Source organism: Anabrus simplex, chromosome 3 (genome assembly GCF_040414725.1).
Source record: "Anabrus simplex isolate iqAnaSimp1 chromosome 3, ASM4041472v1, whole genome shotgun sequence".
NCBI classification, from domain to species: Eukaryota; Metazoa; Arthropoda; class Insecta; order Orthoptera; family Tettigoniidae; genus Anabrus; species Anabrus simplex.
In genome coordinates this window covers 361,479,636-361,496,490 of record NC_090267.1, presented here as the reverse complement: position 1 = coordinate 361,496,490, position 16,855 = coordinate 361,479,636, and the positions used below count along the sequence as shown (strand labels likewise).

At 39.4% G+C, this 16,855-nt stretch overlaps 1 protein-coding gene across 2 annotated transcripts in view; it reads right to left on the bottom strand.

Moving 5' to 3' along the window:
* AnxB9 (Annexin B9) overlaps window positions 1-16,855 on the bottom strand; it is a 73,940-nt gene that overhangs the window by 25,017 nt on the left and 32,068 nt on the right. Inside the window, exons 5-6 of one of the 2 annotated variants that reach the window (XM_067143264.2) lie at window positions 14,083-14,162; window positions 2,527-2,599 (exon numbers count right to left, since the gene is read on the bottom strand). In XM_067143264.2, the coding sequence (XP_066999365.1) occupies window positions 2,527-2,599; window positions 14,083-14,162 (153 nt within the window). Of the gene's footprint in view, window positions 1-2,526; window positions 2,600-14,082; window positions 14,163-14,218; window positions 14,299-16,855 lie in introns of both variants that reach the window. The other variant, XM_067143263.2, reaches the window with a different exon arrangement.

Sequence of the window (16,855 nt, the reverse complement as noted above, 5' to 3'; positions counted from 1 at the left end):
TGTCTTGCCCGAGTTTGTTATCTTGTGGTTATTGTTTTATTTATTTTTGTTACTTGCTACTGTTTTTGTTCTTGTCATCTGAGTTGAGTGGCCCAAATAACTTGCCGCAATCTTTTTGTCTTGTCGGCCGTCTGCTTGTTTGTTTGTACATATTTGCTAATCCTTCTTTGTTAATTGCTTTATTGTTGGCGTTTCCTTTTCTGGCTAATAGTGAAGAAAAAAAATGAAATGAAAACTTCCAGTATGGATGAGAAGGTTCGAATCTTTGTAAAAAGATGATTCATTCTGCAGAACACTTACTTGCACTGGCATGCAAGTTGCAGCTTTCTGTACCCATGGTGAATACAATGGTGAAAAACTAAGTAAGCATAACATCCGAGTGCCTCAGAATGCAGAAAAAAAAAAAAAGACAAAATGAAATATGCCTCATATTCCAAATACAAGGAACTGGAAAAAAGAAAAAGGTTGGCTGGAACTTCAGAACGTACAGGCATTTCAATAGATGTTGTGCTCTTAGGGGGAAAGGCATGTAAAGTGGCACTGACAATTTCAGTGAGTCCAATGACTGGATTGACTGATTTAGGAAAAGGTATAACATAACCTATAAAAGTGTTTGTGGAGAATCAAATACAGTTAGTGACAACTATGGAAGAGTGGATCAATGGAGGATTGCAGAAGCTGACCAACAAATATGAACCAGGAACATGTTAACCTAGATGGAACTGGACTGTTTTTCAGTGTGTTGCCCACGAAGACTTTGACATTCAAAGGGTATAAATGCCATGCTCAGAAACACAGCAAAATTGGGCCCACAATGCTGTTGGCTAAGAAGCTCCACCCCTTGGTGATAGGGAAATCTAAACAGCCTCGTTGCTTCAAGAATGTGCAATCATTACTGTACCAACCGTCTATGAAGCTTGGATGACCTCTGATCATTTTTGACAGAAGTTGGCTGCTATGGGTATGCATTTCGTCAAACTGTTGTCCTGCACAGCCTGTGGATGTTAATTTGAGGAACGTTCAGTTAGAATTTCTGCCCGGTAACTTCACAAGTAAGCTTCGGCCTATGCATTTAAGGGTAATACACTCCTTTAAGTCACTTTATAGGAAGAGCCTGGTGCAGTGAATTTTATTCCTTATGGCTGCACAAAAGGATCCATCATTTAAAGTTTCAGTCTTGGATCTGCTTTACTTCATTGTGAAGGTTTGGAAATCTGTGACTACCATCTCAAAATGCTTCTTGAAAGCAGGATTCTTCATGAATCACTCCAACTTTCAGCTGCCAGTGGAAGAACGAGGAGGCCAGATTTCTGATGTATGGAGAATGCACTAGTGAATATTTCCTTTGGGATGATGCTGTGATAACTGCAGAGGAAAGAAATGTGGAGGAACTGGCTGCAGAACAAACAACAGCCAAGTCTCTCACCAGTGACAATGAAGTTGAGAATAGTGAAGTGATGCCTACCGGTGCTGAGGAAAGTGCAGCAGTGACATTTTAAGTGGATAACTGTCATCTGCAGATGGGTATGAAAATAATTTGCATAACCTTTATGAACTTGTAAAACAGAGGACATTAGAAATAAGAAGTGTAAACAGATAGATTCTGGAAGTAGTGACTGTGCAGTTTTCCATCTGAAATAACTGTGTTAATGTTGTAAGTAAATACAATAGTACTGTTAGTAGTTAAAATGTTCCATCTAGAGGGAAAATTTTTCTTGCATCTTAGAATTCTATAGCCATTTTAAGAAAGATAACCAGATTAAAATAATATACTGTATTACACAATAACTACCTACCTACTGTACTCCTGTCCAGGTCAGTGGATGAGTAGAATTACAAAGGCAGTGTAGTATCAACAGCTAATTTGAGGTAAGTTAAGATCAAAATACTCCATAAATTAATAATACACATTTGTGCAACATTTACCTCCTTTTCCAGACAATTTTTATATATATAAGTTATTTCCCACGATTTACACACACCCACTACCCCCCCCCCCCCTCCAATTTACAACAGTATTCCGTGGGTCCCGTGTAAAGGAGGGATAAGACGGGAGTATAGATTAAAGTAGGTAAACTATTGGATATGGATTTGACAAAGAGAATTTCTTTAGAAACTCAACAACGTGTATAGGCCTAAAGAGGAATAGCTAAAAACTGAAAAATGTCCTTTTAATATATAAGGAGACATAAGAAAAATGTAAGGATATTATATATTCTGCCAAGAGATTGGTTTCCTCGATTATAATACGCAATGAAATATGAATATCCACCGTAGTGTCATGGAAGATGAATTTAATGATAGAACAGGGGTACAAGAATCAAATAATTTATTCGTAAAAGTAGTCACAAGTAAGCCTGAATAGTCTAAAGAGTGAAGGTCTCTGCAAAAGAGGCACTAAAATAAACTTTTAAAATAATTTGAGGAAACGTGAGGCTTTGCACAGCATAGCTTTTTAAATTCAGAAATAAAAATATGCACAATTACAAGATATTTCAATAGTACAAAAATGAGTTCTCAGCCTACCTGCTTCAAACATTGCCTGTGCATCAGCTTGAGCAGCAGCTGGATCAACAGTCTGATTTTCATCCCTGTTAGCCTAGAAAAATGGAAGAAGAAAAACATTGAAAAATTGTAATGTTCCTATTATTCTATACGTTCTAATTTCTAGTAAGAAAAAAGTTTCATTATAACAATTCAGGTCTTTTTGCTAAATAACTTTAATATTACCAGTATGTGAATGATTTAATAAAAGAACTGTTTAATAAAAATGTACAGTATATGAGTTTCAATACTTCATGGAAAAGTAACCCCATTTTTAGCTGATAACAGCTGTCAATATTTTACTTAATTAAGGTGGCCCTGCAGATGATTTCTTAGAATTTATGGATTCAAGTTCAAAAAAAGGATTGGCCACCTCTGCTGTAATGCTTCTAGTGTAATAAAGATTTTTAACTTTTTTCTAATAAGAATATGACTACCTATTGCTTCATCACTTGAATCATTTCTTTATTTCATAGAAGAGACATGTTTCATTCTAAAAGAACATCAACAGATTCTATCAAATCAGCCATGAATATATACAATATTTTTTACATTGTGTAAATGATGTGAATGATTGTAAATAGTTATGAAATGGTAATATTATGAAGAAATTAGATAAAATATGAATAGAAGTCTGCTGTTAGCACTTTAATAACTTTGATAAAGTTTCCTGTATTTATCTGACAAGCCTCTGCAGTGTTAAGTGTTGGACTGAGCCTGTTTCTGTTGCTTATATTTGCGATTTCTTAACATGCTTGTCAGGGAAGGATATGAAGAAAGAATACCTTCTTTGTTCTATGGCGACATAGGAGCGTTCTCCCGTCTGTGGTTAACTGTCCTGCTGTGTGCTGGAATGAATGCATGGCTATAGTTTTGGAGGGAATAAATGTGTAATAAAGAAGTAAAGTGCTTTGTAAGATTTTATTTTTAGTGATAAAATATAACCTACAGTTCATAATAATCTCATCTTCAAGTCACTGCCTAAATTTATTGAATTTTGTACAGATAAATATAACCTGACCCACATTCCAGATGTACTTGGTGTCAGAGTAACCACCAGTGGTATTTCCTAAGAGCTAATGAAAAATAGTGTGGACTGTTGTTTAACTTATGATGATGATGCTTGTTTAAAGGGGCCTAATATCTAAGGCCCTGTTTAACTTATGTGTGGATTAATTTAGTCTGACCATTTCTTCTGGGTGCTTCAATTATTTTTGTCAGGCAGTGTATTTGGCCAAAACCTTGACAACAACCTCCATGGAGGAGGGCAGAATCGATGCAATCAGAAATGAGGAAGTCAAGAGGGAAGCTAGATACAGAAAAACTGCGAGATATTAGAACGGATCGCCTAACCTGGTTTGGGCATGTGAAAAGAGTCTAAGAAGGGAGAATCGTAAGGGAGATTATGGAGCAGAGATTGGAGCGAAAGAGGCCAAGAGGAAGAGAAGGGAAGGGAAGAAATGAGAGGACGAGATAACTCAGGATAACAGAAGACAATATGTGGAGGAGGAGGAGAGAAAATTTAAAGAGGGTGAAAGGAGAGAAAAAAAGGAGAAATCGTCGATATACTGCCTTACCTATGAAGTTCCTAAACATGGGTGACAGTAGAAGGAGAAACCTGTCAACGTCTTTGAAAAGAAAATTGGTTTAAATGGTTGTAAGTTATGAATGGGCTAGTGTTGCTTTAGACTGTTCAAGCATTTCATTCTGCAGTCCCGGTTACATATTGTAATCTAAGTTGCAGTTACAAACCTGTCTTTCTGGGGGTTTTACCCTGGGGCTAGACTCCTGTAATTTAATGGGTAATGGGTGTAGCTAATTTGCAAGTCTCACCCCCCCCCACCCCACACTCGTCTAGGAGTAGCGAGGCTACCTCTTATCTAGAGACCCTGGATCTGAGGGATGGTTTGAGATCAACTCTGCCTACGCGAGAACAATTGAGGAGCTATCTGATGGCGAGATAGTGGCCTTGGTCTAGAAAGCCAAGAATAACAGCCAAAAGAATTTGTCGCACTGACCACTCGTCACTTAGTATTATGCAACACTTCGAGCTGAGCAATGGTCATTTGGTAGTTCTAGGCCCATCAGGGCTGTAACGCCATGGGGTTTGTATTGGGTGTGGCCAACAAGTGATATAAGATTGGGAGACCAGTCAATTGAGAATATTATGCAATAAACTGCCTCAGTTAGGTCCTAAGTTAAGGCATTTGAAGTCACTTTTAAGTCTTGCTGAAGAATTTTGACACCAACCGGAAAACTTTTATATGGGTTGCGAAGAACTCTCCTGAGCACTGAATATAGAGAAACAGCAATGTGCAAGTGAGGTTCTTGATTAAATGTTTCATTCTCCTCTCTAGGAGAGCCTCTGTGGCTCAGACGGCAGCGCGCCAGCCTCTCACCGCTGGATACCGTGATTCAAATCCCAGTCACTCCATGTGAGATTTGTGCTGGACAAAGTGGAGGCGGGACAGGTTTTTCTCCGGGACTCCGGTTTTCCCTGTCATCTTTCATTCCAGTAACACTCTCCATTATCATTTCATAGCATTTATCAGTCATTAGTAAATCACTTTGGGAGTGGCGACCCCATTGTAATAACAGCCTATATATGTTTCATTCATTACATCCCTGACCCGGTCAAAGACTGGAAAACAGGTTGTAGGTTTTCATTTTCATTTCTCCTCTCTAGGCACAAGGTGACATGCAAAGTCACCTTCTCCAATGCTTGTCCAACAGATCCTCCCCCTCACAAAAACCACCTAGAATACACCACATTACAGCCATACCATCTAGGAACTGTTCTAAATGGGGTTGTTCCACAGCCTTTATCAAACAAAATCTGGAATAGTACCAACTACAAAATTCTGAGGTACCTACAGTGAAATCATCATACAACAATTACTGATACAATGATAATCCCCTCTGTATTATAAAATATTCCAGCCCCATAATTACTTCAATGTAATATCCTCTCCATTTAATGATATTCTCTCTATTACAATTGCCTTTTAAGACCTTGGTCTGATAATCCAAGCACAAAAACAATTAGGAACATTGTTTTTCGTTTTTGCTATTTGTTTTTATGTCGCACCGACACAGATAGGTCTTATGGTGATGATGGGACAGAAAAGGCCTAGTAATGGGAAGGAAGCGGCCATGTCCTTAATTAAGGTACAGCCCCAGCATTTGCCTCATGTGAAAATGGGAACCATGGAAAACCATCTTCAGGGCTGCCGACAGTGGGGTTTGAACCCACTATCTCCCAGATGCGAGCTCACAGCTGCGCGCTCCTAACCACATGGCCAACTCACTCGGTAGGAACATCTGTTACTGTCATACAAAATTTGAACTTTCCTATTGTGTCAGCATATCAAGCAAAAGCGTTTATAACTGATTTTATCTGTGAGGTGGATTTATTGAGCAATTCCGCAGCTACAAAATTCCAGGGAAAATCTACATAGTGTGCATACCAGAAGGATTTAAACGACAGTATTGTAGCTATCGGATAACTATTTAAAGATCGTCACCGTCCAGACTAATCAATGAATTAGCAAGGGAAACTTTCTATAGAGAAGACCTCCGATTCAAACTACACCTGCCATCTACCCTGCAAATGGAGAAGGTACTTGAGCAGAAGCATCTGAAGCAACAGGACATACCAATGGATTTTGATGCAATAGAAGCAATGACCAATAGACGATGGACACGAAAATCAGGAACTAAGAAACAGTCACAAGACTCGCCGTACACGGCTTCCATCACAAAATTTGCAAAAAACAAAATATCATGAACCGAACAAAGAATGTATATGTTCTCTGTATGAGAATCCATGCGACGATTACCACATAACACTGTGTAAAAGGGAAAAGAGCATAATTGACTATAGTGAAGACTAAACCGCCTCGAGCATCTGTAAATCGGAGTATGTTGTATAACAATATTTCATGCTTACTTAGTAACCTTGAAACCAATTGTTGTATCCCATTATATGGCCATCTGGCTGCAATAAATTTTTCTTATTAAAACTAAAATAGCCCCTTCATTATCTCATTTTGACTCAATGTTGAACATTCCAAGGACTGTTGTAACTTTTTTTTTTTTTTTTTGCTAGGGGCTTTACGTCGCACCGACACAGATAGGTCTTATAGCGACGATGGGATAGGAAAGGCCTAGGAGTTGGATGGAAGCGGCCGTGGCCTTAATTAAGGTACAGCCCCAGCATTTGCCTGGAGTGAAAATGGGAAACCACGGAAAACCATTTTCAGGGCTGCCGATAGTGGGATTCGAACCTACTATCTCCCGGATGCAAGCTCACAGCCGCGCGCCTCTACGCGCACGTTGTAACTGTAGCTTGGAGTCTCTACACAATTAGGTCTTCATGTGTTTGTCTGTGAAGAGGAATGTGAAACAAACTGTCATTTGAGATTTCTTTAATTACAGTAGCTGACAGTAGTGGAGAGCTGTATAGTGTGAATAACAATTGTGTGTGAGAAATTAAAATTATGTGGTCAATATGAATGTACTCTGTAGGACGTACGTAAGGTATTCTCACTTCATGTTTTATGTGCGTTTCTGTTTTCGTAGACCTCATATTAGTGGGAATTAAATAAAATGATATGGCAGGCAGTTAATGTACGTAGGTGGATCAAAAGGTTAGTTGCACTAATGCGCCGCAGCAGCGCGCTGTATGTCGCAAACGTAGTCACAGCGGAGAAAGGGACAGACACAGCCCACACGTCTGTTAGGCAGGTCACTGTGGTGTCTCGTCTAGTATTGTGTGAATAGCAGCCAAATTCAATGGCGCGTCAACTGGACGTTCACTCCAAATATGAGGTGCGTGCGACAATCCGATTCCTATGGGCCAAAAGGAAGAATTGCACGGACATTCATCGTGAAATTAGTGCTGTGTACGGGGAGCGGGCCATTTCCCGGCAAGGTATCGTAAAGTGCCGTCAGCAATTCAAAACCGGACGCACAGATATCACAACCATCGCAAAGGCAGGCCCGCAACGTCCAGGACCTGTGCAAAGGTCAACAGTGTGAATGCGATCATTAGACAGAACCGGCGCATTAAACTGAGAGAAATTGCGACGCAGCTGAACATGTCGTATGGCAGTGTGTTCGCCATTGTTTACGAGGACCTTGGATATCGTAAGCTGTGTCAAAGATGGGTCCCACATCTTCTCACCGATGAGCACAAGGGACGTTTCCAATCCTCCCTGGCATTTTTGCAACGCTATGCCGCAGACAGCAATGGGTTTCTGCAGCGAATCGTCGTAGGCGACAAAATGTGGGTCCACCACTTCACCCCCGAAACAAAGCGAATGGGTTCACCCCTCATCACCACAACGAAAGAAGGCCACGGTTCAACCTTCAGCCAGTAAGGTTATGGCGACAGTGTTCTTTGACATGGAGGGTTTGCTGCACGTGGAATGCATGTCGAAAGGAACAACGATCAAAGCGGCGTCGTATTGTCAAACGCTGCACCGGTTGCGTAAAGCGATTAAAGAGAAGCGTAGGGGGAAATTGAGCACCGGTGTGATTTTGTTGCACGATAATGCAACACCTCACAAAGTCCGCGAAACGAAAGAACTGCTGCAGCGTTTCAAGTGGGAGGTCTGGCAACATCCACCCTACAGTCCCGACCTAGCACCATGTGACTCATCTGTTCGGTAAGCTCAAAACGGAGCTCGGTGGTCAACGTTTCCAGACCGATGAGGAGGTGAAGGTCGCTGTCTCCAAGTGGTTGCAGAACGCTGGAGGAAATTTCTATGCATCCGGCATCGACAAGTTGGTCGTGCATTCACAGAAATGTTTGCGAGTCTCTTGAAAACTATGTGGAAAAGTGACGTTACAGTGTATGTCGTTATAGTCATGTTACTGTTGTATAGGTGGTGTAATAAATGGCCATAACTGGGAAGTGTAACTTATTTTCTGATCTGTCCTCAATTTTCAGATGTTATTGTGTTCACCAATTGATATGAGAACCTGTTATTCTAAATCCCTCTTAATAACTATTATTCCTACTACAATATTTTTTCTGAGTGTGCAGTATAATATCAAGATTTTACTGTATTCCATTACATATCTCACAAAATACATGCATTCTCTCAAGTCAATAAAGCACATAAATCTTAGGCAAATGCACATTTAGTTGCAGGCAAGAGCTGTATTACAACAGGGTACTAACAAATAATATAAACTACAATAAAAGAGCAGTCAATAAGGTAAAACTGCACAAAGATTATTTCCAGTAAAAATTTATCTATACACAACAAATTACCAGTTTTCCACTGTACAGTTAAACCAATAGTGACTAGCATTATGGGCCTTGGGAACCACTCATATCGACACCATAGTACTTTTCGTTAAAAAGTGAGAAAATGTGCTATTTTTCATTTCATCGAATATTTCATATGACAGCATTGCTTTTAATTGAGACATTCGTACTGACGTCATTGCAATGACCTATGTTGACTTGTGTTAGGAAAACTATAAGGACAGTCTTTCTGAGAACTTGGTAGCGAAGCACAAGTACATCAGCTAGTTATTTGATGCAAATAGCATTGTGCTTCGCATAATCGCGCGGGCGCTTGATGCAATATATTAATCTATGCATTTGCTAAGTAATAGTATCTAAGTGTATGACTGATTCACACATGTGGTGAATGCCAATTCATAATATTTTCAAAAGGTTTATCAGAGACCGATCACTCTTCCTGTGAGAGAATAGAGATGTGTAATTTTTAGCCTTGTAGCCTCATAGTTGGGCTTTGAAACAATAAGTGTTACAAATATATCATAGAACTGTATTGTGCAAGACATGTAGAATAAGCAGTTTTGACTAATTGCATCTCCTGATTTCTCCTGATTTTCATATCAGAATCTCCTAATTTTTGGTTTTGTAAAGTTGGCAGATATGAGCATGCGTTGGTTGCTGCATACAGTGTTGGCCCTGAATTTGTACTCATGCATGACAATGCCAGGGCGCATGTAGCGTGCATCACCAGAGCTGTCTTGCGGGAACTGGACATTCAAGATGGAATGGCCAGCAGTGAGTCCCAACCTTAATCCCATCGAGCATGTATGGGATAGGCTTGACAGAAGTGTTCGTAGACGTCCTGTTCAACCACAGACTCTCCAAGACCTTGAACAGGCTCTCATTGAGAAATGGGACTTGATACCGCAACGTGACCTCCGTCGACTTGTATGGAGCATACCATGTAGGTGCCAAGCTGTGATAAATGCTCGTAGAGGACATACACCATACTGAAGCTCTCCAACTGTGATAAAAATCCACCCTGGAGGATTTATCACCGTTTCACACACACACACACACACACACACACACACACACACACACATTTGGACATTTCCGTTTGTGTTCTGAAAATGAACGCGAATTCATTGATGTTCTTTTGTATACTTCAATGATAAAGAATAAAGGTTTAGTTGGTAATATACCCGAGTGTGAGGTATTGTTTTGTATTATTTTTTTTGAACTGTGTATTACTTTGAATTGGTACTGCTATGATGATGACTATGATTATACAGTATGTGACAATAAGTATCCTGATAAAGCAATTCAGACTTTCAACGCCTTACCGTAACTTGGCCTGTGATATGACAATGGTTTGTATCATAATTACTACGTTCAGTGGTGTCAAGGTAAAGGAAAAAGCAAATGCAAGTGCTGAGAATTTCCATCACATATTCTGTGAAAAGTAAAATATTGCATTTAAATTACCATTTACAGGTAATTGCCCAATATGTGAAAAGCTGGAGACACAGATATTGCTGGAAAGAACAAATGGAAATTCACCAGACTTACTAATCTTACAATACAACAAATCTGCACCAACACAAAACGCTGCTGCATAAATAAAAGACAAGATTTGGCCACTTTTGCTGCAGGTTATCCCACCAAGTACCATGTGATCACAGTTGACTTACAGGAGCCATTATTCCCCACACCCAAGTTAACAGATAATGATGTCTTCTATTGCCGGAAGTTATGGACTTAAATAATGTTGGGATACATGATTGTGGAAGTGATATTAGGTACATGTTTCTTTGGTCTGAAGAGAAGGCAAAAAAGGATCCCAGGAGATTGCAAGTTGCATACTGAAATACCTGGAGAGTAGAAAAATTATTATTTCAGATAACTGTATGGGACAAAAACTGGACTCTGCTTTCTATGTATACTTCCTAAGACAATGACGACATTTACCACCATTTTCCTGTTGTAGGATATACCAGTCTCCCATGCAATAGGAACTTTGGTCATGCTGAACAGTATGTACAATGGCACAGATGTTTACACACATGTGGAATGTGCTTTATCACAAAAGCAAACAGAACCAAGAAATTTCATGTCACAATGATGATGAACGTTACAGACTTCTAAGACTTGTCTCATCTTACAACAGCCAGACAGGCAATGGAGAGCCATTCAATTTTTCTGATGGATCTGTTTTTCATATATCCAGGAAGCATCCACATGTGCTGAATTGCCTATACATCCAGTCTTGAGAATGCAGTATATGTGCCCACAAGTTTTCGAAAGAGAGGTAGAGTTACAGATGCTGTGAAACCCTTTGCTCTTAATGTGAAAACATGATGACCCAATAGGAATAAACAAGAAAAGGTATGACACCATGTTTACTGCCTTGGGTTACAACTGTCCATTACTCATTTTTCACAGGACTGAAGTGTGCCTCTAATGCAGAATATGAGGACAATGTTGAAACACTTCAATGATTGTGGTTGCTTCTTAAGAGAACTAATGCCTGTTGCTCACGGTAAAATTTTCTGTACAATTGTACAATAATTGAATTTTATAAAATTTCTGATGCTCACGGTCAAATTCAAGCTTTATAAAACATTTGATAAAACTTTTCATAAAATAGGACATGTTCTAACCCGTAAAATTAATTTTACGAAACGAACCAATCAGCAAAGCTGACATCACGATGATGTTCGCGCTACATCGTGAGAAGATTGTGAAGCTCGATTGTAAACAAACACTTCTTTCTAAAATGGCAGGATCCGGGTGGACTAAGGAAGCTGTTAGTGTTTTACTGATGAATACCAGAAATATCCTTGTTTGTACGAAGTTAAAACACCACTTTACCACAACAGAAATGCAAGAAGAGAGGCAGAAAAGACAATCGCCGAATCCCTATAATGAATGCTGGTCTTCTAACCTCAACTAATTTTCGACCATGGACAGCAATCCTCTACCTTCTTCTCTTCTTTTGATCCAATCCCGAGTCCAGCATATCCTGGCATTTCTTTTCTTCCTTTTTACCACTGTACAACATAAGTGCAGCTAAAGCAGCAAGTTTTGCTTTGATTGTTGGAGCCATACTCTCAAACACACTGTAAGTTGAATAGCTGATTCTTGGTTTAAAAGTTTATCAATAGATGGCAGCACATACAAATCTTAGTTCAGAAGTGAGTTCATAGATGGCCATCCTGATGCTTTGACGGCTTTTTAAAAATAATTTTACAAAACATTTTACCGTGAGCAATAGGCATAAGGTGCCCATTGAAGTATTCTTTGTTAGTAAGCAACACTGTTGGTTAATATGAAGTGTAATGAAATAAAATACCTCATTTATAATTTTACAACTTGCTTTACGTCAAACAGATGGTCTTACGGCGATGATGCGATAGAAAAGACCTAGGAGTGGGAAGGAATCGGCCATGGCCTCAATTAAGGTACAGCCCCAGTATTTGTCTGGCGTGAAAATGAGAAAAAACAGAAATCCATCTTCAGGGCTGCCGACAGTGGGGCTCAAACCCACTATCTCCGGGATGCAAGCTCACAGTTGTGCACCCAGTACCTTATTTACACAGAACATTTCCATGCAAAGGAGTTTCCCCTACAGCCCCTTGGACATAAAAACTGGAGACAATACTGCCCAAACCCACATTAAAAATATAGGGTACACAGTGTTGCATAACAATGTGGTTCTAATATTTCATAATTAGAAAGTTTACCTAAACTCTCTGTAAACATGTGTGATTGTAATAAGGCAACAAGCACCCTCAAAACATTGATAATATAATTTGTGATTTATGTTAAACTTTTAAATTCAATGATCTCACAACAGTACCAGTGTGTGTGTGGGGGGGGGGGGGGGGATAATTGTCTCCAGTGCTTCAATTAAAAGGGTGGAACTGTTAAACAACAAGCACTGCAATATGGAATAAGGGAACAAACAGTATACAAATTGAGAAAGAAAACAATTTCCTTCAATCATCTTCAAGTGTACCATGGGTGATAAAACAGGAAAAAACAAAGAAATATATTTATGAAGATTTATATAAGGCAATGGTGGCCAACCCTTATCCAGTTTCTCTACAGGATCAGTCATGAAACAAGAAGAATCTTCATAGTGAGCTTTTACGACCAGATGCCCTTCTTGACATCAAACTTGTCAAAGCAATGGGATTAAATAAATAATATATAATAATAATAATAATGTTATTTGCTTTACGTCCCACTAACTACTTTTACGTTTTTTTCTTTTATGTGCCAGTAAATCTGCTGACAAGGCCGACATATTTGAGCACCTTCAAATACTACTGGACAGAGCCAGGATTCGAACCTGCCAAGTGGGGGTCAGAAGGCCAGCGCCTCAACCGTCTGAGCCACTCAGCCCAGCGATTAAATTAACAACATGATGTATGATAATACGGGAGCATGAAATCCAGTGCCAGCACAATACCTACTCCTGTCAAGTAGCACCAACGGGTCCGTCAAGGCTTAATGTCACCATTTGACAGACGAATGAGTCGTATGCCCTCACTCCATATGAACATTGCAGAGAGGTTTGGAAGTGAATCCAGACTTTTGGCACAAAATCTAGTGATTAGAAGTTGTATACCACAACCTCTCTTACCCTGCCAGCTCTGATAGTGAAAATTTTTAGACCAACAGGACTTGAACTGGCAAACCACGGTGTTAGGCCTTACAAACTTCACGCCTTAATGATCATGGCCATCAGGCGGGCATATATAACATGACAATTTGGTTTAATCAGCAAAGGACAAAGCATCAGAAATAATCTGTGCTAAATAAGCCAAATATTTTTTTGAATCATCTCTTGTTTGGAAGACAGTTTCAATGCATGTCTGTCAAAAAACAAAGTATTAACAGACTATTTTGTAGAGTGGTAAAATCTTTGAAAGTAACAAAATTAAATTGTCAGTACTTTTTTATGTTTTACTGTTAGATGGATCAGTGCTAATGCTGCAGGGCATTTTTAATGATGTAAGTTTTAAATAACCTTTATTTTTATCATGTTTATGACTAATTTCATATTAATTCTTGTTTGTTGTTGGGATGGCTACCAAAGATAATCAAGAGTTGACTGTACACATTACTTTAAAGTTAGTCTCAATTCCCAGGTATCAAACAAGGCAAAGCAAAGTGCAGGATTCCAAGCCCTCTAATAGGTTAGTCAATATATATTCTATAGTTCACAAAACAAGCTGACGAGTCACTTTATAGACCCTTCAATGAGATCTTACCATGCAGAGAGACACAAGTAGTCGCTTGAAGTGGCCAGACGTATCACTTTTCAAATCACTCTCCAAAGACTTGCCATACACTGAAACAAATGTATATACCAATGATGATATAAACCATAACTCAAGTTAAACTTACCATACACAGCGAGGTGAGAAGTCGTTTGAAGTGACCAGATGCATCTCCCTTTAAGTCGCTTTCTAAAGATTTCCCATATACTGAAAGAAAATATATACTTCCTTTTCATTGTTGCATTCGAAGATAACTTCTATTAGATTAATTCAAAATGAAAGTAAATTTAAAAATACAAGTAGTAAATAAAATTATCACCTCAAAGATGCATCATTTAAGGAGTCACTTCTTGCAACAATGTCTAAATGTATTAATGAATAGACACTTCAGTTTTTGAACCCATGAATTTCATTTCACATGCTGACTTACAACAGGCATTAAAATTAAAATAATAAAATCTAAAGATAGAGGAATCTTTAGACAATACAAATATTAAAAATCCTGGTACAGTATATCTTTTAATTAATAGGAGTATGTGTTCTCCATGCTTTGTGCCAGAAATGTACACGAAGAAACTCACTTTTCTAACTGCCCTCTATCATATCTTTGTCAACCTGCATAGTGAAACTGTTAGCACTATTAGTTTCAGTCCTTGGAGGCTACCAGAGCAAGTTTCGAGGTTACAGACAGTGGAAGCCTTTACCTTCCACTCCTCCAAGGGCCTTCATGGCCTGTACAGAGATGACTTGAGGCTCAGGTTTGATTCCCGGTACTACCAGATTTAAGATCGGCAGGAAGGCTGGTATATACTTAAAAAGGTACATAAGAGGTGGAATTCCCAGTCCAAGATGGAATCAAATGGAACCTTGTGTGGCAATGTAATGGACTTGGCTGGTAATGTGCAACTCATACTAGTAAGTAATGCCAGGACTCGGCTAATGGCCCCGTTGTCACCAACCCACGCTTCTAAGTTAAGAGCTCCTGAGGCCCCTTTTAGTCACCTCTTATGACAGGCAGGGGATACCATGGGTGTTATTCTACCACCCCCACCCACAGGGGGAGGGAATTCCTCAGGGCAGTATTATTGAACCTTTATGTTTTATATATATATATAAATAAATGATATGAGTAAAGGACTAGAATCAGAGGTAAGGCTTTTTGCAGATGACTTTATATTGTATAGAGTAATAAATACGTTACAAGATTGTGAGCAACTGCAAAAAGACCTCGACAATGTTGTGAGATGGACAGCAGGCAATGGTATGATGATAAACAGGGTTAAAAGTCCTGTTGCGAGTTTCATTAATAGGAAAAAGTCCTCTCAGGTTTAATTACTTTGTTGATGGGGGTGAAAATTTGTTATGGGGATCACTAAGTATCTACAGTAGGTGTTAACATAAGGAAAGATCTTCATTGGGGTAATCACATAATAATAATAATAATAATAATAATAATAATAATAATAATAATAATAATAATAATAATGTTATTTGCTTTACGTCCCACTAACTACTTTCACGGAGACGCCGAGGTGCCGGAATTTAGTCTCGCAGGAGTTCTTTTATGACACGAGGCTGACGTATTTGAGCACCTTCAAATACCACTGGACTGAGCCAGGATCGAACCTGCAAAGTTAGGGTCAGAAGGCCAGCGCCTCAACCGTCTGAGCTACTCAGCCCGGCAGGTGATAATCACATAAACGGTATTGTAAATAAAGGGTACAGATCTTTGCATATGGTTATGAGGGTTTTTGGAGGCTGTAATAAGGATGTAAAGAAGTCCGGCTCTGTGGTGCAGTTGTTAGCGCGATTAGCTGCCACCCCAGGAGGTCGGGATTCAATTACCGGCTGTGCCCCGAAATTTGAAAAGTGGTACGAGGGCTGGAACGGGGTCCACTCAGCCTCGGGAGGTCAACTGACTAGAAGGGATTAGATTTTCACCTCAGCCATCCTCAAAGTGATTTTCCGTGGTTTCCCACTTCTCTTCCAGGCAAATGCCAGGATGGTACCTAACTTAAGGCCATGGCCACTTCCTTCCCTCTTCCTTGTCTATCCCTTCCAATCTTCCCATCCCCCACAAGGCCCCTGTTCAGCATAGCAGAAGAGGCCAACTGGACGAGGTACTGGTTCTCCTCCCCTGTTGTATCCCACGACCCAAAGTCTTAAGCTCCAGGACACTGCCTTTGAGGCAGTAGGGGTGGGATCCCTCGCTGAGTATGAAGGAAAAACCAACCCGGAAGGTAAACAGATTAAGAAGAAAGAAGTAAGGATGTAAAGGAGAGGGCATATAAGTCTCTCGTAGACCCCAACTCGAGTATGGTTCGAGTGCATGGGACCCTCACCGGGATTACTTTATTTGAGAACTGGAAAGAAAAGAAAGCAGCTCGATTTGTTCTGGGTGATTTCTGACTAAAGAGTAACATTATGAAAATGTTGCAAAGTTTGGGTTAGGAAGACTTGGGAGAAAGGAGACGAGCTGCTCGACTAAGTGGTATATATATATATATAATTATTATTATTATTATTATTATTATTATTATTATTTTATCCTTGTCCTTCCTTATGCCTGAAAATGTTTGTTTTGTGATACCACATTTTTTACATATATTTACATATACATATATTTACCACAGAAGCACTGGACTCTAACTTTTCTGTAAGTTTAACCCTTTGCAAGAAGAAACTTTTGTCTGTACATAGACTGAAAATATGGCAAATTAGAAGTTGTCCAAACACTAACACTAGCTATAAATATCCATATGTA